We start from the raw sequence: 24,520 nt of genomic DNA, 5'->3' as shown, positions 1-24,520 counted from the left end.
TGCAGTGACAGCTTCGATACGGTTTGCAACTTTTATCAAACTAGAAGCACGCAAGGTTTTTCTGTTGTCGGTCGGTTACTGGTCGGCTGCTGCTGAGTATCGTTGTATCACCGCGCTACTCCTCACCCGAACGCAAGATGCCGCGGAAAAACAAACCGATTATCAAGCTAAAGCTGGACGGTGACTCCGGTGGTGGTAGTACCGTGCCGGACAGTGCCGAGGGTGCAACACCGCGCAACCTGGACAAGCGCGGTACTCTGACGGTGGGCGAACGATCGTTTGTCGTCGAGGCGGATCACCTGCGCAAGCTGGCCGACCTGGGCCGTGGCGCGTATGGCATTGTGGAGAAGATGCTGCATCAACCTTCAGGCACGGTAATGGCCGTGAAGCGCATTACCGTTACGAGCGGTATGGGTGCGGGAGGCGGGCTGGGGGGTGGTGTGCAGTCGCAGGAGCAGAAGCGGCTGCTGATGGATCTGGACGTGTCGATGCGGGCGAGCGACTGTCGGCATACGGTGCAGTTTTACGGTGCACTGTTCCGAGAGGGCGACGTGTGGATCTGTATGGAGGTGATGGATACCAGTGTGGACAAGTTCTACCCGGTGGTGTACAAACGTCCCGGGCGCACCATCCCGGAACGCATACTGAGCCGGATTGCGCTGGCGATAGTGCGCGCCCTGCACTACCTGCACACCGAGCTACGCGTCATCCACCGGGACGTGAAGCCCTCAAACGTGCTGATGAATCGGCGGGGTGAGGTAAAGATGTGCGATTTCGGCATTTCCGGTAAGTCAGGCCACTGCGGCAGCGGTGACACACTTCCCCCTTTTTGTCCAGCTAACGATCCGTTTGCTTTGTGTTTGGTTGACGGAGGTAGGTTATCTGGTGGATTCGGTAGCCAAAACGATTGATGCGGGATGCAAACCGTACATGGCGCCGGAACGTATCGATCCGAGCTCGTGTAGTCGAACGGCAGGCTACGACATCAAGTCGGACGTTTGGTCGCTCGGCATCACGATGGTGGAGATCGCGACCGGCCGATTCCCCTACGCGACTTGGCGGACACCATTCGAGCAGCTTAAACAGGTCGTGAATGACGATCCACCGCGATTACCAAAGTCGGCCGCACCGGACTCGGAAGAGTTCAGTGCTGAGTTTCATGCGTTCACCACCAGCTGCCTGCAGAAGAAGTTCCAGCAGCGGGGCAATTATGAACAGCTGTTGGCAATGGAATTTCTTCAGCGATACGGGCCCGGTGACGAGCATGCCAGCACCAGTGATATGGCTGAGTACGTGTGTGCGATACTGGACGAACGGGACGGTGTAACAGCGGCCAGTGACGCCAGATCGGAGTTGGTGGTGGATTGACTAGGTTGTATATAACACAATTTGATTGTTTATTATTATTTCTTTTGAAAATATCAGTTAGGGCAAAACATTGCGTACAAAAAAAAAACAATGGTACATGCATACAAAAAACAACACAAAGAAAATCGTTAACAAAAAAAACATTGTGCCGCCAAATGAAACAAGCAAAAGCAGACGCGTTTGTTTACAAGCTCGATCAAAGTAGCATCAAGATGAAGCGTAGGTTTTCTATTGTTACTTAATTAAAAAAACGAAACAAAAAAGTTAAACCTTTAATAATAAAAAAAAAGTTGGTGGGTGACGAGCATCGGAAAACTATATCGCCAGGCTACTCTTAGCGCCACTAAGGGAGGAGGAGAGAAACAGTTAACTAATTACAGAAAACCCATAAAACGGGTTTTTTTTGTGTGGACAACCGAAGGGCGAACACAAGCAAAACCGGTCAAATGGAAAATTAATTATTTTCCTTCGCCGGCCGCCCGAGATCATGCATCTCGTGCGAGTGTGTACTGATGTGTGAGTCACCACACCACAGCAAGCGCACATCTTTTGTCCGACCGATCATTCGCTCTTTTTTATAACCAAGCCCCCCCCCCCCCCACACACACACACACACACACACACACACCTAGTTGCATAATTGAGATAAGCGTGATGATTTGTTCGGAGGATCGCGCGATGTAACTGACCTGCATCGGGCTACCGCTCAGAGGCGGGCTTAACCCCTCTAAGGTCCTAATCGGAAATGCCGTTGGCGCCCTTCCTTGGAGGAGTTTGGTGGAATGTATTTTGCTTTTTTTTGAGGCCGAATTGCTCTAAATTAGCTTAGAAGTAAGATACATAAAAACGAGCGTTGAGCGGGGACTTGAGGTTGCAATAGAGAAGCAACACCGAGGCCGTTGTGGATATCCTGTAACCGGGGTCCCTTTCGAGCCGAGGGGCCCAACGCGGCCGCTCAGTCTGCATATAGGAAGATCCGCCTCTGCTACCGCTGCTGGCGCGTTTTATGATCTCGTTTGCCTAGAAATGTATCTGCTGCTCAACAACAGATTACAGATTGTGAATAGATTTTCAAAGAAACGGAAACAAAATTTTCACCTTTTAAAACCCTTATTAGGAGCAGGGTTGTCGTCGTTATATAGTAGAACGCCTGGCTTGACAAAATGAAATGAAAATCATGTTATTTGCAATTTTGCAGCTTGTTTCGTGAGCATGTCTTCGGCGTAATATCCACTTGATCGTGTCTGGACTCCCATTCCAGTAGCTGATGAGTTGCAAATGCAGTTTGGTGTTGGCAAAGGAAAGCGGCAAAAAAGAACCGTTGGCAACACCTCTGTTCACATGCTTGTAGAGAAATCTCCATTTCACTTTCCTACCGAAAGCGCTGGACACAAAAGCCAATGTACGCCGATTATTGGTGGTTTATTTTTAAATGAGAAAAGAAAAGCTCACATGATCGTGTCAGCGAATGTTGGATATTATGTTGTACTGAGCAGGTTACACTTTCAAAAATGGATCAGCAAAAGAGATCTAGAAGGAATTTCCTTAGATTTATTTTCTGTAGACCATAATCTTATAACGATGAACCGTAGTTGTCTCAGATAAGAGATTATACGGTCAGAAAACTAATCTCACCCTCAATAAACATACAAACCGCCATCATCTCTCTTTTAGCTGCGAAAGAAGCCTCCTTTACGGCCTTGTGCTCTCTCTCTCTCTCTCTCTCTCTCTCTCTCTCTCTCTTTTTCTCTCTCTATGGACGCCGATCAAGCTAATCTGTCGGTGTAGTACTGCATCTGTGCGTAGGTAGTAGTGGCTTATTGTTGAGCGATATGAAAGTGATGCGTGCAGCTGTTGTGTTGTCGCTGTCCGGCGTCTGTACGGGTGAGCATTTCTCTTCGGGCGGTTGCAGGTTTTTCGGAACTGCCCTATTCAATCGCAAACCAGCCAGCGTCGATCGCGGACGTGGCGTAAATCGTTTTTGTCTCGTTTCTGCTTGTGTGTGCTCGCTGTTCGTTTTTGTTTACCTCGGTTATTACTATTGTGTTTAAGGGCTTTGCCTGGGTCGGGGATTTTGTTGTTTGCTGGTGTGTGCGGAACAATGGTGGAACGGAATCTGGTGAATGTGCTGCTGCTGGGCGGCGGCTTCATGTTAATCTTTACCTCTTTTCAAACGCTTGGAAACATTGAGGTAGGTAATTGTGGGAGTGGGTTCCTACACCTCCCCTACGAGGCGACTTTTCCGAAATGGCTTTAATATTGGTACATTAGCGGTGAACAACGGTTGAAATCGATATCTGTTATCCCTAAAAGATCCTAATATGATTGGATCTAGGCAAAATTTCTGCCACTATAGCCACTCGAGACGGCGATCATTTCAATTCATGTAATTGATTTTAAAAGCACGATAGATAGGAAATTACTTTTCCTATCTACGATGCAACCATGCAACCTCGTCAACGTGAGCAACCTTGCAACCTCGTGAAAGCGAAGAGACTCGTCGACCGCGTCCAAGGATCTTCCAAGGCATTGATTTCTATTGATTTCTGATACCCCAGTAAGTCAACAATTCTTATTCGGATTACAGCCTTTCGGGAGAACCTTCCCACTAGAGCTCTAAATCGAAGGACAACCTCTTTTCCTTAGCATTCTTTTTTATTACTGCATCGCACAAAAACAAGTGGTAGCGAAACCTTTCTACCCACGCTTCTATCATTGACTGGCTTGTCTCGTCAAACCATGTGAACCGGTGGGGAACTGGTTTGGGCGAAGAAATTGGAATCAAGGCCTGGCAACGGTTCCAAGGACACCAGCATCCGGGCAATTCCAGCAACGCAACATTCCAGCTCACTCCCTCTCTATCTTCTTTGTGTAGAAGATAATCGATTGGCGAAAACAAAGTTTCGATCGTGCCTCTACAAGATGTCTGCACAGTATAGATATAATGCGGGGCCTCATTATTGTTAAACGATGACCTTCCCTCTCCCCACGATGCATGTGGGGGAGTGTTGTTGGATTATCCACGTTTTACGGTTATGGCTGAGTAGCTTAACGCATGATGGTGCGTGATAGTGGGACACAGTTTTTGTGTGAAGGTGTTTGGGGAGTATCTTGACTATCTTCCCCCTCCCTCCTTCCATTTCCAAATCCGACCGCAGTCAAGGTCGTCGCGGAGTTTGATTAATCGTTCCGCGACACATTTGACGACCTTGGCTTTTTAAATTTAGGTTGCATTTCATGATCATGGAGCAAGAAATTATAATATTTTGCGTTGTACATATCTCGTTCTTCTTCTTAGCTTAACTACCTTTTAATCACGCCGGCCTTCGAATGGCTTACTAGACTTGCCGATACCATATAGTTGGATAATCAGTCCTCACTATGGGGGGACGGTACGAATGGGATTTGAACCCAGTCCTGCCGTACGAAGACCGGCGACGTCGTCCCCTGCAGCACTAGGCCGCCCTAATATATCTCATTAAAATATAAAAAATCCATAAACGTTGTTCTTACTGACTCACGTAAAAAAATGGTACTTCTACTTGTACGATTATTGATCGTTATATTTGTGGTTCTCTCCGTTTCAGCAAACCATCATCGACAGCATCAAGACAGACCTACCCTCGTTCACTGGTGACGGATACACGAGCCTGGCCATTATCTATGCTGCCCTCTCTTTATCAAACTGGGTCACGCCGTCGGTCCTGTCCGCTATTGGACCGCGGATGGCGATGGCCATCGGTGCTATCACCTACTGGTAAGCATAGCCTACTTCCTACGCAAGAAAACGTACAGTAAAAGCCAACCACATTCAACGATCGCTGCAATCAACTCAATCAATATACTAACGCAATCAACAGAGGTGTTATGGAGCGGCTCTATGGCCACTTTAACAACAATCATCTTTTGCACGGAAGTTCCCTTTGTCCCAATTGTGCTTTTCATCTTTGCTTTTGAATATCTAGTAATCCTTTACACCAAATAGATGCGCAGCTCCCTCAAAAAAGATATAAAGCGTAACTTGAAGAAAATGATTCGATGATTCATGCGTTCCTCGACTGTTTCTTTGTTACAGACCAATTTCCGTTTGCGTTTTTAATATTTTTTTAGGTACAACCTGCCCAGACTGAGCAAACTTTAATACTTACCTATTTACTTATACTGATTTGATTTCAGTCTGTTCATGGCTAGTTTCTTTGTGCCGCATGTCGTTCTGCTGTACGGATGTAGCATCGTACTGGGTGCCGGTGCCGCGCTCATTTGGACTGGCCAGGGCATGTATCTTTCCCAGTGCAGCACCGAAGAAACAATTTCTCGCAATTCCGGCATCTTTTGGGCGATGTTGCAGATGAGGTACGACGTTTCAAGCAAGTGGCATGTGTGTTTGACCTACTCAACTCATCTCAACACATCCGCACAGCATGTTCTTCGGCAATCTGCTGGTGTTCTTCACATTTCAGGGCAAAACGCACATAGACGAGATGACGCGCAGTATTGTCTTTGCTGTCCTGATCGCAGTAGCGATCGTTGGTTTGGTGATGTTAACCTGTCTGCGCCGACCGTTTACCGATGATAGCGATGCACCGGTGGAACTAAGCACGGAAGTCCGTCCGCGAGAGGCATTCCTGAATGCAATTCGTCTATTCCGAACACCACGCATGATACTGCTGAGCATTACGTTCGTGTACACTGGTAAACATATAGAACACGGGGTGTTCAAATGCACTACCAACTGTGCATTACACGGTTCTCCTTTCTTTTTTCTCTTTAGGACTATCGCTATCCTTCTTCAGTGGCGTGTACGGTTCGAGCATCGGTTTTACGAACGCATTAGGCACCTCCGCCAAACAGTACGTTGGCCTGAACGGTGTGTTTATCGGCGTCGGTGAGGTTCTCGGTGGCGTGGCGTTCGGGCTGCTCGGCACGCGTACCACTACGCGTTGGGGCCGTGATCCGATCGTGATTGGTGGTGGCGTACTGCACCTGGCAGCCTACTTCCTAATCTACCTGAACCTGCCTAACAGCGCACCATTTGGCAATACGGATGCACTGTCCTATATCCAGCCACCGAGTACCATCGTCGCGATGTGTTGCTCGTTCCTACTCGGTCTCGGTGACGCTTGCTTCAACACCCAGTGCTACTCGATGCTGGGTGGTGTGTTCAAGAGCCAACCGGCCGAAGCGTTCTCTATTTTCAAGTTTACACAGGTACGTGTGTGCTTTACTTAAGGAAAACATCTTTGACACAACTACACGAAACCGTGGGATGAAATTTATTTCTAGAATGCAGTGTAAAAATTGTGTGTGTGTGTGTGTGTGTGTGTGTGTGTGTGGGGGGGGGGGGGGAGAGGGGTAGAAGGGGTTCGTAGCTTACATAGCGATAGTCATTTCATTCATTCAATTTTTTTTTACATTTCTTTGTCATCTAGTCAGTAGCCGCAGCGGCCAGCTTTGTGTACTCCTCTTACTGCGGGCTACACGTTCAGCTTGTGATACTGGTAGTGCTAGGCATCATCGGTACGATCTCCTTCTGTGTAGTAGAGTTCGCTGTAAAGCGCGAGCGCCCAACATTGGAACGAGATTACGAAAAGTAAAGTTAGAGTGTGGCGTGATGTTGAGTTAACGAATAGATAAAAAAAAAACAAGACATCCTTACCTACCAACCGTCAACGGGTAATGCGGCCGATTTTCCCTGGTGTTGGGAAAAGTGTGTATCTTCTTGCCGAACCGTCCATTCGCCGGTACGATGCCTCCGAAGTATACTGGACTGTCCACTTTAGGAAGAAAACAGGGATGACTTAGCAAAGTATATGCATAGTCCACATAGTGTACAAGCATTATATATTAGCTATTAAGTGGCCTCTCATAAGCAGGTGGTTACACTTCTCGCTAGTTAATATCTGTTACATTTGCGTCCACAGCATTATTGTTTTAACGATATTTCAAAATGTTACACCAGAGGTTTGCAATATGTAATCTTTATCTATTTTCTAAGTGATGCATATATGTAGTACACTAAGATAAATTTCTTCCGGAATGCTAACTGAACGCCTTTTCAAATTACCTAAGGCAGCAGCAGGAAGAACAGCTCCGTCCGTCGTGACCAGTGTCCCCACGACACAGAACACCGCCAATACAACAATAACGACGTACCCGTTTAATGCCTAAAACGAAACGAATAAGTACACGTAAATAAATAAACATCATTGCTAAAGACGGTACTGAAATTAGAGGCTATTTTGAACAGAGCAGATGGCAGAACAAAACATGGTTCTTCATCACTCACTTCGGCGTCGATCGTGTTCCGCATTGGGTCGATGAATTGATGTGCGTTTGACCTTGCCCGCTGCTAACCGCGGATGTTATGCACATTTATTAAAAGGTGTTTCAGTGGTGTGTGAGAGGCACAATGAATCACATGCACATTTATTAAAAGGTGTTTCAGTGGTGTGTGAGAGGCACAATGAATCACCACAGGAGGCGCAATGAATCACCACAGGAGGCACAATGATTCTTGAGCGAGGTTTCCGGCGGTAATGAAGGGCGAACGATCAGCACAGATGACTTAACCGTCACTTTTGGTGTGGGTTTTGAGCGAGTGTGTAAGCTCATTGTCTAACAGATAATTTAATTTGTACTTTTGTTTATTAACCTATGAAAAAAAATGATCACACTTCCACAATTGAAACACACACACACACACACACACACACACACATATATATATATATATATATATATATATATATAAGAATAATAATTTGTTTTTGGAAGCCCTTTTCCTTTTGACTTACGATGCGTGCATTCTGATCAGCCTGTCGCGATGCGTTGATTAGTTTCATCCCGGTACCTGCAGCCTTTATGTTTTCAACAACAAGGGAGTATATCCGTGGTTCCGTGTGTGTGGTACGCGAAAAACTAATTGTGGCATTCAGTACGGTTTACCCGTGAAGCCTAAAACGAAGCCCATCATCATATCCGCATTCGCAGCATCTCACGCCGACTGGTGAACGAAGGTCAATTCCGTCATTCTTATTTCTTCCTTCTCCGAATCATTGTACTTAGGGTGCTGCGAAGTGAAAGAGGGGGGGGGGGGGGGGGGGGAGTGTCTTGGAAGCGATCATCGTGATTTTTTCCCCATCTTCAACACTGCCAACATTACCGTTGGGTTCATGACTAATCCTGGGGGTAAGGTGCGTTCAGAACACAACAGAGCTTACTTGTGCGTACACCTAGCACAGTGCACTCACCTAGCTCAGTACTAGTTCATATATGACAGCATCTCGGAAGATTTTCATTACTCCTGCCACCATTAACCCTCTCAATCCCGATCTCCCTAACTCCACCACTATCACCTCGATTACGCCCTTCCGTTAAACGCTTCCTTGTATGTAATTCAACATGCTATTGCTATTCCCCTAAAATTCTGACCGATCCCCAAAATCTCTCAGATATCAGTAATCACGTAGCAACCATTTCTGTTCTCTACTGGAACTGATGCTGAGGGAGGCTGCTGGTAGGACGAGGACGTACATGAGCTGAGAACAAAAGGAATCGCTGGTGGAGAGTCGGGGGAATTGGGTTGGGCGTTAAGATTTTCGAGTAGAATCAGAGGAAGGAGGAGGAAGATAGGTAGGAGTGCTTGCTTTGCCCAGTATTTTAAATATGTGCTATATGTGCTTAAAACATGTTTAAATTGTGCTAATTTACCCAACATAGTTCAGGACCTCTCCTGTTCGGTTACATCGTGGTAATGAGTCATTTATTCATAGTATTTAGTCATTCATTCATTCTCGCATTGATGCGAGATTTCGAGAGCAACATAAATTAATTCCCTTTCCTTGTTTCTAATCCTGCTTCGCACGACATGAAACATGCCGCGAAGATCTGTTGTGATACATACGCTACTAAGATCTCACGGTAATGGTATTTCTGATGTTTGGAATAGAAAAAGAGAAAAAACACGAGCTTCTCTTTCTTCTACATTCTTTGGTCTGCACCTATTGCACGACGCCGCTGCATCCGGTTGCATTTTTCACAGCTCTTGTCTTTACGCCAGCAGGCTTCATGGTAGCAGATACCGCACTGTTCACACCGGAAAACATGTGGCTGCCAAGGATACAAGATATTTCGTTCCTTTGTCGGTGTGCCGATACACTTTTCACACAAGAAGCCCCGCCCGAGACAAAGCTGTACAGAAAATAATGAATAATGAAAGTAAAATCGAATTAGCTAGCGTGTTTATTTATGGGCAGTAGACACGCTTCAAACAGAATATACGTTACCACACACGAAACGATGTGTTGCTCGCAGCGCGATATGATCGAGCGCAGTAACCGCAATAGTGTGCCACTTTTGACCGCGAGGAAGTCCGCCATCGACCACATATCAATGTCGGATATATAATATTCAGGCACTTCCTGGAAGACACGACGCATGCTGTGAAAGCGGAGCAATGCGATTAGGTGTTAAAAATGTACAGGGACCTCTCTTCTTGACTTAACATGACCTACTAGGTCACTCGGCCGGCCTTCGAATGGCTTACTAAACTTGCTGATAACTACGTGGTTTGATAGTCACTCCTCAACTACGGGGAACGACCCGGATTGGATTTGAACCACGGTCCTGGCCTATGAAGACCGGCGCCGTTGTCGCATCACCACCGGTGAGGCCTGTACCAAAGAGTAAAGGGCCTGTATAATATAAAACAAACTGTCCTATTTACGAACCTGTCTGAGTGTCGACAGTTTACGATAAAATCTTTTACGTATTTTACGTTGATGCGAGCCTGTCGCACAATCCGTAGGCTCTTCACGTTTGTGTACAGCTCCGGATAGATATGGTTTACACGATAGAGAGGTGTGTTCCAAATGTCGCCCAACACGCGATATGCAAATACACTCACGGGAAGCACAGTAAAAGCCCATCTGCAAGTAAATACAAGTGCTTGGTGGTTTGAGAACAACCTAACAATACTGACCATTCGATAAGTCAGATTTAAACCTACCGCTGTATAACTCGTGCTGGTATAATGGCCATCTGATTTTTGTGACAGCCGGAGCAATTGTACTTGCCCGTGTAGTGACAATATCGATAACGGTTCAAATAAGCTGGATTCACCTTAATTCCACATCCCTCACATCGGTTGCTCTGTCTCACGATTTGAGCGCGACGTCTGCAAGTAAAGTAAGAGCATAGTACATTATTTATCAAACTTCACATCAAACCAACAAACAAATCCCATTTTCAATCCGCTTACTTACTCTAGCGGAGGTGGTCGGTACGTGAAAATGATCTGTGGTCGCGGTGGTGCCCAATCCTGCGTGCCACGTATCAGCGTGCCCGTATCCGGCGGGTAGGCAGTCTCGTCTGGATCAATCACACCACCGCTCGGTACGGGCAACAGCTTTTGCGGTGCATCTTGTTCCGACACCAGCCAGAGAAAATCACTCGCCGATGGGAGCTGTTTGTCGTGGAACTTGGCCAGTAGACTGATCGCTATCTCCTCAGCCGAGTACGTTCGTTCAACGTAAATGCTTTCCTTCGCTTCGATTGCTTCGCAGCTTTCATCTAAAGGTTCTTCTACCGGATGGGTTGTCGTATGAGTGCTTTCTTTTCTACTACTGCCGCTACTGCTAGCCCTCGATATCGTAAGGCTATCCTCGCCAGGTATCTTCCACTCAAGGTTCGATAGACCGCTCGATGTACGGTTCATGAAGCTTTTCCACTTGAGCAGCTCGAAGGTCGATATCAGCGCTTCAGCCAGCTTAAAGTGGGCGTTTTCTTTGTCTAGATCATTGTTATTGCGTGAAAAGTAAACCGCCTTCAGGATGGGTATACAACCCTGCTCGGGATGGATCCGTTCGAGCGGGGAATCGGTCCAAAACCGACACTGCCCATCGAACGGATCCAGCTCGTTGAAGTGCTTCTGTAGGCGACGCCCTTTCTGTGGCACTAGATCGTCCAGGAAACCCATCTGAACGGAACGGGGTTTGGACGGAGGTGTCGCCTGATACTCGCCATATTCGATCGGGCCTGTAGGGGGCGTTGTTGATGAGGCGGATGTTGGATTGGTACAGTCGTAATAGTTGAATGGTGGAATGCGTTTGCTAGTGCTGTTGTCGCTGCTATTCCTGCTGTTGGTGCTGCTGTCGCTATTTCTGCTATTACAGCGATGCATCACAAAGACCATCTCAGACACATGGTCCACCAGATCGGGAGCACTTGGGAAACGGTTGCCGATCAGTTTGCCCTTGGTTTTCGCACCGACCGCAAGATCTTCTGAGCTCCGGGACCGTTTCGTTAATGCTGTTGCTGCTGCTGCTGTGCGGCTCATGATAGTTGTGCGCGACGACGTGTGCTTTGGCCACTCATTCACCATTGTTTGCAGTCCATGGTTTAGTAGGATCGCTTCAAGATTGCTATTTAGTCGTTGAAGCACAATGGCGTATGCGTGGGCGTACGTGTGCGTGTAGTCTCTCTTTAGCTTGCTAGGACTTGTTTGTCAACACAATAGTGTAGAATTCGCGATGAAAGCTTGCATCAACACGCACTTTTCCCAGCTGGCAAGGTGACTATGGTAGACCTGACCTAATTGACAAAATTACCTTAATACCATTACTAAGGGATTTTTTCCAATACAAATTTGCCTTAGTAGTGCCTTAGTTGGCGAATTTATAAAGATTTTGTCAATAGTGGCAGCTGCCTTGTAGTTATCTCGTCGGAACTTTGTCTGAACTGTCAGATGTTTCCAATCGAATCAACAACGCACACGAGTCTATTGTTGATGATTTGACGCTCTATTCATGTACATTTAACTCAAATTCATCTCATCTCAACTCATTTTCATTAAATATCATGCCACTAAATTCGCATTGCAGCCTTCGCAGATTTATTTAATTTACATCAAAAACTTGATCTCGTGCTGAGCTCAACTGTCAAGCAGAAAGCAGCTCGCTCTCTTCTCGCACGGTCGCTAGCACTAGCGACAATCAATTTGACATTCACATTCACCGCATCCAGTCCCTGTGAACGAAAATGGTGTAGAACGAGTCAAGAAAAGAAAAAATATCTCAAAACGCATCCCCTATTTCGTCAGAAAAGATAAGTTTCGAGTGCGAAGAGTATTGGTGCGCGTTTTGTTGCAAGCCCTGAAGAAAAGGTGGTTGATTGCGCCCAGATCGACCAGCATCGGTGGTAATCTCTCTACTCACCAATAGAAAGGTAACTGTGCAGTTTGTACGGCCGATAGTGGCGCACTATTATCGTTCGTATTTTATGGTTTTTTTCTTGATTATAGCCTAAATTTGGGATTCGTTCGTACGTGTGTTGCAAAAGGTTCACGAAGAAGCTACTAGCTTCCTATACCCGCGTTCGGCTTCCTAAAACGGTGCGTACCTTGACAAATGTACATCGCAGCTACGGTGCGGACGAGTCGTAACACGTCAAAACCTGCATTTGTTTAGGAATTGATATTGTCTCGTGTTGTGTAGTCATCAATGCGATGAACCGTATTGCGTGATTTGTTTGATGGGATGGTTAGAAACTTCCGGGCTGTTAGAAACTGTTCGATTCTCTTGCCACCAGAACTCACGCGTAGCAGAGACGTATGTTATTTGTTTGTTCGCGAGCTGATTTCCGGGAGAATGTTTGCGTATCGGACCGCTGTCTAACAGCTGCAATCTAAAAGAACTGTGCATCTTTCCATTTTACAACTCATTGCAGAGGAAGCTGAGGGGGACAGTAGTAACCATCATTACGAGAGCAAAAATACGTTCTGTAAGTTTTTTACAGCTTAGAAATAAAGCTTACAACCCTGCACGAAGGCGGGAACCCGACGGATTTATCATCTTGCTCCTCGTTGTCGTCGTCGCACACACCGCCGTTAACGTTACCGTCCTTCACGGCGTCATCCTCCTCCTACTTCTCCTCAGACTCCATCGCTTCCGTAACATCACCAGCTGCACCAGCTGTTCTGCCATCAGCAACCATCTCGCTACCTAACAACTATCAAGCTTCGCTCGCAGAACTGTCCTCCAGCACTGCAGCTACAACAACCGGTATCAGCTCGAACGAGACAATCAGCGAGTGCAAAGGGCGAAATCGTACCGACCCGGGCGATAAACCTAGCTCCTCAATCGTTGCTAGCGTTGGTGGTGAGGAGGAAGGAGAGGAGGAGGAGGAAAAAGAAGAAGCGACACTAGGCGAGTATAGCGTCAACGAAGCAGCCGTGTCGGAGAAAACCAAGCGTCGTAACCGGAACCAGAAGCGACCGAACGAAACGGAGAACCATCGGTCGGCTACCGGCGAAAGACGAACGGGTAGCTCGGGTACAGGCGGGGCGGAGGCGGGATCGGGGCTGGGGATCGGTTTGGAACCGTCCGGCAGCTCGCTGCTACCGGATCTGTCGTCTCTCAGCGGCGACACGCAAAGCAAAGAGCTGACCGACGTTAACACTTCGCCAGCGACAAGCACGACGACGACACACATCGGTGCGGAAGAGGAAGGTGTCGATCCCATCCACGTGTCCGGTACAACCGCTATCGAACCCGCTCGAGAAGAAGCCACACGCAACACCAAAAAGCAGGAAGACGAAGGGCAGGAGCAGGACGGTGAGTGTAAGTCAGGCGACGGTAACGCCACACCCCGAAAGCGCACCAGCGCCGACAGCAGCAGTACGTGCGGGTCAGAAAACGGCAGACGCGCGGCGGGTGGCATCGCTGGAGGGGTAGCCGAACGGTCGGACCGGCTCGGACCAGGCGACGAGAATCAGTTACAGCCGCCGGAGCAGGAAGGAGCCCGTTACCCAAACCAGGACACCGCCGAAACGATGCCAGTGCGCGTGGATATAGTGCCGCCGCCGCCAAACAACTCCAAACAGCTCGGCGTTACCAAGTCACTTCTGTACAATGGTTCCAAGTTTCGTGGCTCACAGAAATCTAAAGGAAATGCGTACGAGGTGGAGGTGGTACTGCAGGTAAGGATGTTAAGGACAAAAAAGTTAACACATTTTACGGCTCGCCATTTATTACATTTATTCATTTGATTGTTTAAAGCCCTACGGATTTAAAATAGTACAAGTGGACGTTTCGCATATTATTGCTATCAACATTGGAATCAAAATCGAAGTTATAATAATAATTGTTGAAAACCCAATTTATCTCCTTCATGGGCCGCGTAATGAGATCTAGTTCGTGGAAGCTAAATGAAATGAAAAATACAGTAATATTTTTCAATCGGAAGCACCATATCATTACGAACACACCAATTATCGATCGTCATCGACATAGTTGAGATACTTTTTTATTTATTAATTTTTTTATTCGATTATTTGCAGCACGTCGACGAAGCGAACTCTTATCTGTGCGGATATCTCAAAATCACCGGACTTACATTTGAATTCCCCACCCTAACGACCTTCTTTGACGGTGAAATCATATCGAAAAAGTATCCCTTTCTAACACGTAAATGGGACGCGGACGAAGATGTAGATAGAAAGCATTTTGTAAGTAGCCGAGTTTTGTACCCATGTTTTCTTTGTCCGGTTCATTTTCCCCATTTTTCCTATTGTAGGGAAAATTTGCTGCCTTCAGCGAGTACCAAAAGACGTTCAACTCGGACGATTTTGACTATGATGCGTTAGCGAAGAGTGACTATGTTTTTATGCGCTGGAAGGAACACTTTCTGGTAGGTGGAGCGTATGACACTGCTGCTCTATGCGGCACACATTCTAAAGCTATTGGTGTTGATTTTTCCTTTTGTTCGTCTAGGTACCTGATCACAAGATAAAGAACATTAACGGAGCATCCTTTGCCGGGTTCTATTACATCTGCTTCCAGAAATCGCAAGCCGTTATGGAAGGATACTATTACCATCGCTCTTCTGAATGGTACGTTTTTTGGAAATCGATTTTTTTATAGATTTTGTCGTTCGTTCTAACCTTTCTGCTCTTTCCATACACTCCTGCCATCTCTTTCTCCCTTCACGCAGGTATCAATCTTTAACCCTACAACACGTAGCTGAATCATGCATTCAAATCTACGAGTTTAGATAATTCGTTTCATGACAGAACGAACCTACCCACACTAACAACAACGAGATTTGACAGTCTCTGTAGTAAACAAACTTTACTTCCTTTTCTACCAACATGCTCTTTTCTTTCCCTCTCTCTCTCTATTTCCAATGATTGTTCGTTTGCGGTTCACATATATAAAGAATCTTAATTTGTCTGACGTTTCAAATTAACGGCCTGGTCGATATAGTAGTTTGAAGTTCCGGATCGGTCAGTACGGCGAATACCGGTAACGAACAGAGACCGTCGACTATGGGTGGTGGGCTGGTTAGCTATATTTTACGACGTTTAACGATGATGTTCGCTTAGCGGTCAAATACCTTTTTTGGGATACTATTTCTTCCTCTTCTTCTTCATCTTCTTCTTGGATTAACGACCTCTTAAGTCATGCCGGCCATCGAAATGGCTTACTAGACTGCCGATACCACGTAGTTGGTTAGTCAGTCCTCACTTCGGGAGGACGGCCCGGATGTGATTTGAACCCCAGTCCTGCCGTATGAAGACCGGCGGCGTTGTCGCCTGGACCACCGGTTCGCCCCTATTTCAACAATCTGAAAACGTCTCCGTACCATCTCTCATATTTCCCTTTACCAATTCTGACTGCGACAATGTAAAGCTCGTTACGAAGACCACAATACTTTACCACGCTCACGAAGCACAACGAACAAAACACAGCTTAGAGTCAATTTATTACCCCACAGGATTTAAAGTAAAAAAACAATAGATTCTAAGCCCATTTATACACCTATGTTTGGCGAATTGTTCAACAACTTCGTCAATGGGAGTTTAGGTGTAAGGGGTAGTGTTTTGAGCCAGTCATAGAATTAAATTGAAAGAAAAGAAAAAAAACAATCGACCAAGGAAAGGAAAAAATAACATTGTCAAACTTTATAAAACTCTGTTAGTCATTGTAAGCAATACAAGGTTTTGGCTAAATCGTACCGAATACATAGAGATGAATCCTAATTTTATTTAACCCGTAATATTTACACTCTTACTCATTGGGGCAAATTGTATCCTTCATATGCGATAGAGTTTCCGGGGTGAAAACATATTAAAAATCTTTTGTTTTTTTTTTGTGCGTGTTACGGATACTTTCGTGTATCCTCCTCCTTCGTAGAAAGTTGTTTGATTTTACGGTTTTCGTTTTTATGTTATTTTTTGTGACCGCTGCTCGAAACGGATGTCGTAATGGTACGCATAGTTTAATCGTTTTCTGCCGTGAGATTCTGGATAATCTATTTTACTGGTGCGGCTCTGCTCTGATGTTCTCACTTTAGATTAGATATAAAACTCGCAAAGCAATAGATTCTTGTGCGAGTGCAGATGTACAGTTAAAGATGTTAAGGTGTAAAACTCACTAGAGTCAGAAGAAGAAGAAACGAAAATAAAAACCCGCTACGCTAAGCTAATTTTATCCCTACTTATTACCCCACTTTAAGTACATAGAATCCTCGCGGAAATTGTCCCCGTATGTTACAGTTTTTGGATGGGTGGAAAAGAAAATATCCAGTAATAACCAATAATACTTATTAACAAATCATTTCACAAAAAAGGATAACGCTATTCCAGGTTGGGCACAGTAGTGAGGCCCATCCAGTAACAGGTATTGGAGAGAAGAAAAAGTTGTCGATCGAACGCGATCGGAGAGCCAATAAAGAAGAATAATAGTAATATTAAAAGACTGTATTCACACTAGAAGCATTTTGAGGCGCGTAAAAATGAAGGTGGTGCACAGAACCTGTGCTGTAAAAATACTAAACTCTGACTGAAAGGTAATTGGGATAGCAGGTGGTAGCGAAAATGGCAATCTGAGGCAGGGAGTACTGTTCGGATATAAGAGGCACAAGCCAACGCGGTAGGAAACGAAGCGAGTTTTAGAAAAAAATATTTTAAACATTGCAATAACGAAATAATGCGGGCTTTACTAAGCTTCTAAAGATACACACTAGAGAATTGATTGGCAATTTTATACCGAGTAGCGCGTGTCTTACGGAACTTATCGGAGGGTGCACTTCACAATCATAGGTCACCAGCTCGGCTAATCGTGTTCCGATCGATTAATCTGACAATGCAATGCGCATTTGCTCCCAACATACCACACAGACACTCGGTGCGCTAAAACAATCTGATCGGAAGCATTTGGTGTGCCTCCTGTTAAATGTCACACCGTGCAAAAAAACGATAACAGAAAGGAGAAAAAACAATACGAACAGTCTAACAACACGAACAAACACGAAACAGAAACATCAGATATTAGTTGGCAACATTAAAAGGGGTGTTTGAGTTAGTTGTTGGCGTACCAAATTTCTCCACACATTCACAGCGCAATGAGCAAACACACACACACATTTGTTTTATCTACGCTCATGTCATCATGTGAGAAGCTTCAGAGACGCCATCTTTTAGTAGACAGCGTCACTTGAACGTATCCGGGCGTGTTGTAAAAGTAAAGTGTTATTTCATCTATAACGGTGAGTAGTTTACAGTACAGTTTACAGGCATGTTTACAGTTCGATAAACAATGAATATTCTGATTAGACTCCAGAAAAGAAAAAAAAGAAACTTATCGTGCTTTGCGTGTACCCACAAACGCCAACAATTAAATTCACATAAATGTCTACAACGAGTTCACGGTCTGAACCGCCCTCCACCCCCTCCCTTCCATCCTTCTCAAAACAAAATTGATAAAAGACATTGATCAGCCAAGCTATCGTACATCATGACATCACTATTGGTTTGAAAATGTGCTGTATAATGGCAGAGATAGGATGGAATTACTACTAACCCCTTGCCCATTGTCCAGCACCGGTAATGTTTTCTTTTCGCCATTCTTGCCCCCGATGTGTTGTGGGAATGGCATAATTGTTACCCCACCATTATCTTTCTCTCTCTCTCTCTCTCTCTCTCGATACAGTCCGGAAAAATGCGATAAAGTTGTGTAAGTGTTGTTGAAGGAGATGTGGTAAACAAAAAGGCGAAAAAGTAAACATCAACGGTATCTTGCATAATCGTAAAAACAACTCACGATCAACAGACGATCGCTCGTTCAGATATTAGCAAAATTATGTTTAGCGTGCATGTATGCTTCAGCACGAGTATTTTGTTTTGCCAATTTAGAAATAGACCGGTAGGTTGGATAACTGAGTTGTAGAAAATGGAAAAGTAAAAAAAAAGTAATTTATGTAAAATCTTAGTTATTACTAAAATACACTTCTCTGTTTCTATCTGGCGCGCTTACTGGTAGGAAAGGTTGGACAAATTGCTCTAATGCGGAGGAAGCAGCGCTTAAAAATGATGTACAAGCCCTTGTCAGCATCTACGCAGACGAGGGAATGTTTTGTGAAAAAAAAAAAGAATGTAAAGATATACATGCATATTATATACACAATAATATAGGAAAAATTAATGTAATCAATTTTCTCCACAGTTCTAAGCAATATTCGACAAACACAATTGACTTCCGGGTGCAACGAAGACTACCATATTTCGCTTTTTGTTTCGCGCCATTTGCTCTGTTTGTTAAAATGAATGTACTAAGTAAAAGCGCTTAGTACAGCCAGCACCCGGAAGGTAAAAAGAGTATTTATTAACTAGAAACGAGAAAGAGAGAAGACTGGACATATATTATCCTGCCCGATCACTTCACTGATGTGTTGGAAGGTGGTAAATAGTACAATGCTTATTTTTAAAACAAATAAGTATTTCTGGTTCATATCGGTGGTGTGTGTGATGTTTGCTAAATTAAGCTAATGCAATGGTTGTAGAAATTCTGGTATGAAGAAGACAACTAATAGAATAGATAGAAAATAGTAAAAATGACTTCGCAAGCGTCTGTCTAGATCGATTTGATAAGTGTTGATGTGTCGTGCTGGGCGCGGTTGATAGGGTTTGGCTGAAGGATGCCACCGGTTGCTAGTGGGTGTGTCACTCGTACCGGCGTGGTTGGAACCCCTTCCGGTGTAGTATTAATTTGCTGTAGCTGCTGCTGCTCCATATAGGTAAGGCACTCACGGAAAGCGCACAAGAATTCGTCCGCATTGTCGGTGTTGAAAACCATCGGCGGCTTTAGCTTGACGACGTTATCATCCGGTCCGTCACTGCTTACCAGTATCCGGTGCACGGTTTTCATTCGCTCAACAACGGCCTTAGCGGCCCGGGTGGCCGGCGTACGGCGTTGTCGATCTTGCACTAGCTCGATACCAATAAATAGACCGGTTCCACGCACATCTCCTACTAGTTGATATTCGTACGCGAGAGCTTTGGACTGGTCGAACAGATAGCGTCCCACACGCAGAGCGTTCTCCTGCAGCTGTTCCTCGTCGATCACTTGCATAACCGCATTTGCAATCGCACACGAGACTGGATTTCCACCGTACTATAGAAAAAGCAATAGTTGCAAAGTCATAAAAATGGTTCATCGTTCGTAGTTCATTTTACATACCGTGTTGAAGTAGCAAACACCGGTCGAGGCGAAACTTTCCGCAATTTCTGGTGTGGTTACGACCGCACCCACCGGATGTCCGTTACCCATCGGTTTTGCGACCGTCACAATATCTGGAATGATACCGTGCGTTTCGAAAGCCCAGTAGTGCGTACCGATCCGACCAAAACCAACTTGCACCTCATCGGCAATCGTTACACCTCCAGCTTTCCTAACTGCACTGCAAAAGCAATATAAAACGTTCATAGAATAATTCAACTAAAGAAGCACTACAGTGTTATGTCAGGGGACACTTACTCGTACACCTTCTGGAAGTAGCCAACCGGTGGGATGATTTGCCCACCGCAACTCTGTAAACTTTCCGCAATGAAGGCAGCTATCCCGGTAGAACTACGTTCGACAATGCGTTGTACCGCGTCGGCGTACAGCTGACCCAGGTCAGTTCCCTCTGGGAAGTCACAGTCCCGGTACATTCCGCGGTAGACATCAGGGCACGGAGCCTAATGCATTGGATTGAGAGCAACAGTAAAAACAGCAATTCTAATTGCATTACTCAACCATTAGATAAATAATTACCACATGGACAAAATCTGGTTTAGGATCACCACCCGGTTGATTGAATTTGTACGGCGAGATGTCCATCACGGCTGAAACGTGACCATGGTATGCACTGTAGACAAAAACAAACAAGCAAAAATGCGTTAGATGAAGAGAATACATACCATTTTGGGCATAACTTTCTACCGGTACTACTTACTGGTCGAGCGTAATCACTTCGTGGCGTCCAGTATGTTGACGAGCGAGCCGCAATGCAAGATCGTTTGCCTCCGAGCCCGAATTGACAAAGTAACAGACGGACAGGTTGCCGGGCATCTTCTGGGCAAGCGTTTGGGCACATTTGACGAGCTCATCGTGCAGGAACCGATTGTTGGTGGAAAGTGTCGCGAGCTGGCGCGTTCCGGCTTCAACCACCTTCGGATGACAGTGTCCAACTGTGGGTGGGAAACGAACGGAGAAAGGAATGATCATCATCAGTCCAATGTCTGAAGTTCACGACTCTTGTTACGAAGGTCTTTCTAGTGAGCTACATACAGTGTAGATGCTATTAGTTCGCATGAGTACTTAATGCAGAAGAACACTTCAAACAGCTAGCTTTAATCGATAGATATTAAAGACAATGTTTCTATCACGTGAAACAATCCATCCAGGAGGTTTTGGGAAATGATCAAGTAATTTTCTAAGCATATAGATAGCATCAATAGTGACCGGTTGAAATGTAGTTGAAATATAAAGCATGTGATTAGGAAAGACTCGTCCCTGCTTCCCTACGTGACGAGCGTCGATATGGAGAGCGAACGTCTTTTCATGTCCCGCTTTCTGTTTCGACACATTCGGTATCCTCCGTAACGGGGCCAACAGGTCTGACTGATAAGAGCGCTGCTTACTGCTCTGCTTACAGCTGACATCAACCTAATGGCAAAGAGTGCACGCGATGCCCTCGATGTTCTGTTAACTTAGGGATCTTGATAAGTTACAGTCTACTTCATCCGAGGCATCCCGTCTTCCACGGCGGAAGGATGGGATGATGAGGGTGTACTCACGCGAATAGCTGCCCGCAACATGGGCAGCACGTGAACAAATCGTGAGTGATTGAGCATTTGTGTTAGAGCCCCACTTGGATGATTTGTCTGGACGCGTACCAATCCACTCCAGACTTTGAGGCTTTACAGAAGCGCGCAGTGTGTTCGCTTGTGATTACTCGCGTCACCCCCTGTATGTCTCATTCGTCTTGATACTGCTTAGCTTCCATGCCATACAATCGTCTGATATCTACTCACCGTGCGCGACGTTGTTTATGCAGTCGAGGTACCGTGCTCCCTGTTCGTCGTACATGTACTGCCCCTGGCCGCGCACTATCTTCAACGGGTCCGTGCGGTAGAATAGCTGGCAGGATTTGCTGAGTAGGATAATAAAAAGAACCAAGGGCAAGAGGGGCATTAACGTACACGCTTTTGGTTACGAAGGAGGTGAGTTGTGCGATGCTTGCGCATGTGATTTTTAATCGAATGCCAACGGAAATTGAGCCCCCGGGCACTGTTTGCTGACAGTTAGCCAAGAAACGAATCCTTCCAACAAAATCTCATTATCTTCCAAATTAAGCCAAGTGCGATGATGATGATTCTGTGATTTTTTTATCATTAGCGGATTAAGGTTGCATGTTTACACATTATCTCAAGTAACACGCCCTGTTGTCAGCAGTGTGCCGTGCGACAAGCAAACATGTTTCGAGTGCAAAACAGTATAATCCTCGCCATCATCAGTATCCTCATCTAAAGCGCATCATGAAACAACAACTACGAGCTAGTGAACGCAATAACAGTCTATAGTTCCACACATCTTACGCCTCGGGTCTAAGCAGGCAGTATTTCGCAAGCAAAAGCGGATGCAAACAAATAAATACGGAGTCAAACACCACCGTACAAGCGATACCCCCTGAAGGCGTTGGGACGGCGTCATCAATCGCCCTTTATACGGGCGAGTGTAGAATAAAAATAATTTTGCTCACTTGTCGCAAGGTTTTTGTAGACAGAGAGAAGTGGCGCAAATTTGGTGCACACGCCCGCTATATTGTACCTCATCAGTCCCTGGCCTTGACCGTGAATCTCGGGATCTTAACGGTGCGAATTTTATTCTCGTGTTGGTTGTTGGTACCTCTTCGAGGGAACACCTTCAAATATGCGAATGTGAATACCGAGGGTGACATTGGAAACCGGTAGCGGTCCTGCCTCAGAAGCACGTGTGTCTTTGGTGGTTTTGGTTCGCGTGTGTATATTGGAAAGGTATACTATATCTGAGAAGGATAATTTTTTTACGTTTGGCGGGACAGGCGCGACCTTTGTTTTCAGGGTCGCTGGGACATTTATCATATGCACCGGGAGGCACTCACCTAGAGACATCCCTTCGTTCTTTCATGCAAACGCCAAGCATCTGTACTTACCCGATGTGTTTGTTGCGGAGTTTGATTGTGTCCGATTTGGGCATTGATTCACACGGGTCCATTTTGTGTTTTATGGTTGTTTCGGTAGTTTCGGTAGGTGAAAGTGAACTTATTGTGGTACTAATTAAAGCACGTATATCAGGAACGCGAAAAGCACACAGGATTCACAACGCACAGGGAACTCCCATACGACGACGTTGTGATTGCCTACATAGACAGTTCAACGTGCACCCTAAACTAGAACATCACCAACAAAGCAGCCCTTTGCACACGTCTAGTGTGGGAGCGAGAAAATGCACGAGAGAGAAAAATAGGGAGTATGACACTTGCTCAGTCGAACACCGAGCTGCGGATGATAACGTCAAACTGAGGCGTCGCTGCCACCGTACAGCACTATTTGTACTCGCCAAATTGCTCTCGCAACGATCCGCGGTTGCGACGACCTCTGGTTGCGCCCGCATGACAATCATCCTCCACTCCCTCATTCGTTCTTCCCACTTTCCCGTACATTCCGCGAGTCTCTTGCAGGCGCTTTATCGCGGACGCGCGTTCTTTCCTGCTCTGTCTCGCGTCCGCGTGCCCAACAGGAGTAGAGATAGGAGCTGTTGGATCTTGTCAACGAAACACAGGGAACTTATATCGGGCCGATTTCCACGACTTCTTACGAATTTTTGCTTTAAGACGATCCCCGCTTCACTCTCAATCTGCCTCCTGCTCTCGGGCTGCACTTCCACCAGCCCTGATCCAACCGATAGGACTCGCTATTCAACTGTCGCTGTGGCATAGTCTCGCTAGGCCACAGCTCAACTGTCGCTGTTTGGGTTTACAATCCTTTTTGGCCAATGTCTCGTGTATGAGGTAGTGAGAGAGAGAGACATACTGAGAGGGGTGGTCGTGTGAATGATTGACAGACGGGGCCGGTTGTGGATCATGGAAGCTTTAGCAGCAGATATTACTTAGCCCTCGGCAAGCTCTTTGAGTCCGTAGATTATTTGCCTGCTTATCAACATCTATTTTAATATGTTGTTATTGTGTTTATTTGACCAGCAGATGCCCCCGCAACTGGCATCACTTCACCACTCCCTGAGCGTCTGCTGTGTGCTGTACGGCATAACGACGAACCCTAACCATGTGCATGCTTGAACTCGGCTTAATAGAGAAAAGGGTGATGTACTAATTCTCTCATGAAATTATTACAAGTTTTTGGCTGCCGTTTCCAAAAAACTATGTATGTTTACAGTATGTATGTATCTGTCCCCAGTAAAACAGCCCCGAAAGTCTTCTTCTTCTTAGTTTAACGACCTCTAATGTCACGCCGGCCATGGAAATGGCTTACTAGACTGCCGATACCACGTAGTTGGTTAGTTAGTCCTCACTACGGGAGGACGGTACGGATGTGATTTGAACCCCGGTCCTGCCGCATGAAGACCGGCGGCGTTGTCTCCTGCACCACCGGCCGCCCCTAAGTAGCCCCAAAAGTATGCAATCATTATTTTTCTTAAATTACTAAACCATAGGCAGATAGATGGTCAAGTAACTGGCTGTGTGTGTTTGCTCGGCATGTTATGAATGACTTCTTAAGAAGGTCCAGATATTACGCAGGACATCAGACGTAATACTTTGTGTAAACCAGACGGCC

At 45.8% G+C, this 24,520-nt stretch overlaps 4 protein-coding genes across 4 annotated transcripts in view; 3 read left to right on the top strand and 1 right to left on the bottom strand.

Annotated features, from left to right (window-relative positions):
- The window catches only part of LOC126557930 (UNC93-like protein MFSD11), a 240,393-nt gene extending 233,419 nt beyond the window's left edge, over window positions 1-6,974 (top strand). Inside the window, exons 2-7 of the mRNA XM_050213855.1 lie at window positions 3,465-3,559; window positions 4,956-5,125; window positions 5,545-5,721; window positions 5,789-6,060; window positions 6,140-6,576; window positions 6,798-6,974. Of these exons, the coding sequence (XP_050069812.1) occupies window positions 3,470-3,559; window positions 4,956-5,125; window positions 5,545-5,721; window positions 5,789-6,060; window positions 6,140-6,576; window positions 6,798-6,962 (1,311 nt within the window). The 5' untranslated portion in view covers window positions 3,465-3,469 and the 3' untranslated portion in view covers window positions 6,963-6,974. The remainder of the gene's footprint in view (window positions 1-3,464; window positions 3,560-4,955; window positions 5,126-5,544; window positions 5,722-5,788; window positions 6,061-6,139; window positions 6,577-6,797) is intronic.
- On the top strand, window positions 126-1,368 carry LOC126564468 (dual specificity mitogen-activated protein kinase kinase 6). Its single transcript, XM_050221900.1, has 2 exons — window positions 126-786; window positions 878-1,368. The coding sequence occupies exons 1-2, from the start codon at window positions 138-140 to the stop codon at window positions 1,366-1,368; spliced, it is 1,140 nt and encodes a 379-aa protein (XP_050077857.1). The 5' UTR covers window positions 126-137.
- Window positions 6,975-12,871: 5,897 nt separating the features above from the next.
- On the top strand, window positions 12,872-15,444 carry LOC126563672 (uncharacterized). Its single transcript, XM_050220734.1, has 7 exons — window positions 12,872-12,878; window positions 13,093-13,146; window positions 13,302-14,344; window positions 14,705-14,872; window positions 14,941-15,054; window positions 15,138-15,256; window positions 15,358-15,444. Exons 1-7 carry the CDS (start codon window positions 12,872-12,874, stop codon window positions 15,419-15,421), a joined length of 1,569 nt encoding a protein of 522 aa, XP_050076691.1. The 3' UTR covers window positions 15,422-15,444.
- A 3,833-nt stretch (window positions 15,445-19,277) lies between these two features.
- On the bottom strand, window positions 19,278-22,969 carry LOC126557443 (alanine--glyoxylate aminotransferase 2-like). The gene is made up of 7 exons (XM_050213227.1): window positions 22,882-22,969; window positions 21,722-21,840; window positions 20,641-20,875; window positions 20,460-20,553; window positions 20,181-20,383; window positions 19,884-20,103; window positions 19,278-19,817 (listed from the first exon to the last, which is right to left on the bottom strand). The coding sequence occupies exons 1-7, from the start codon at window positions 22,941-22,943 to the stop codon at window positions 19,278-19,280; spliced, it is 1,473 nt and encodes a 490-aa protein (XP_050069184.1). The 5' UTR covers window positions 22,944-22,969.
- Window positions 22,970-24,520: the final 1,551 nt, after the last annotated feature.

The sequence above is a fragment of the Anopheles maculipalpis genome, chromosome X (genome assembly GCF_943734695.1).
Source record: "Anopheles maculipalpis chromosome X, idAnoMacuDA_375_x, whole genome shotgun sequence".
Lineage (NCBI taxonomy): Eukaryota > Metazoa > Arthropoda > Insecta > Diptera > Culicidae > Anopheles > Anopheles maculipalpis.
Note: the sequence above shows the minus strand (reverse complement) of the source record. Positions and strands in the feature narration are given on the sequence as shown.

Coding starts and splice junctions, on each gene's coding strand:
- LOC126564468 (XM_050221900.1), top strand. CDS start 138: ATGCCGCGGAAAAACAAACCGATTATCAAGCTAAAGCTGGACGGTGAC. Junction 787..877: donor GTGCGATTTCGGCATTTCCG/GTAAGTCAGGCC, acceptor TGACGGAGGTAG/GTTATCTGGTGGATTCGGTA.
- LOC126563672 (XM_050220734.1), top strand. Junction 14,345..14,704: donor AGGTGGAGGTGGTACTGCAG/GTAAGGATGTTA, acceptor GATTATTTGCAG/CACGTCGACGAAGCGAACTC. Junction 14,873..14,940: donor ATGTAGATAGAAAGCATTTT/GTAAGTAGCCGA, acceptor TTCCTATTGTAG/GGAAAATTTGCTGCCTTCAG.
- LOC126557443 (XM_050213227.1), bottom strand. CDS start 22,943: ATGGACCCGTGTGAATCAATGCCCAAATCGGACACAATCAAACTCCGC. Junction 20,384..20,459: donor AACCAGATTTTGTCCATGTG/GTAATTATTTAT, acceptor CCAATGCATTAG/GCTCCGTGCCCTGATGTCTA. Junction 20,104..20,180: donor TACTTCCAGAAGGTGTACGA/GTAAGTGTCCCC, acceptor TTGCTTTTGCAG/TGCAGTTAGGAAAGCTGGAG.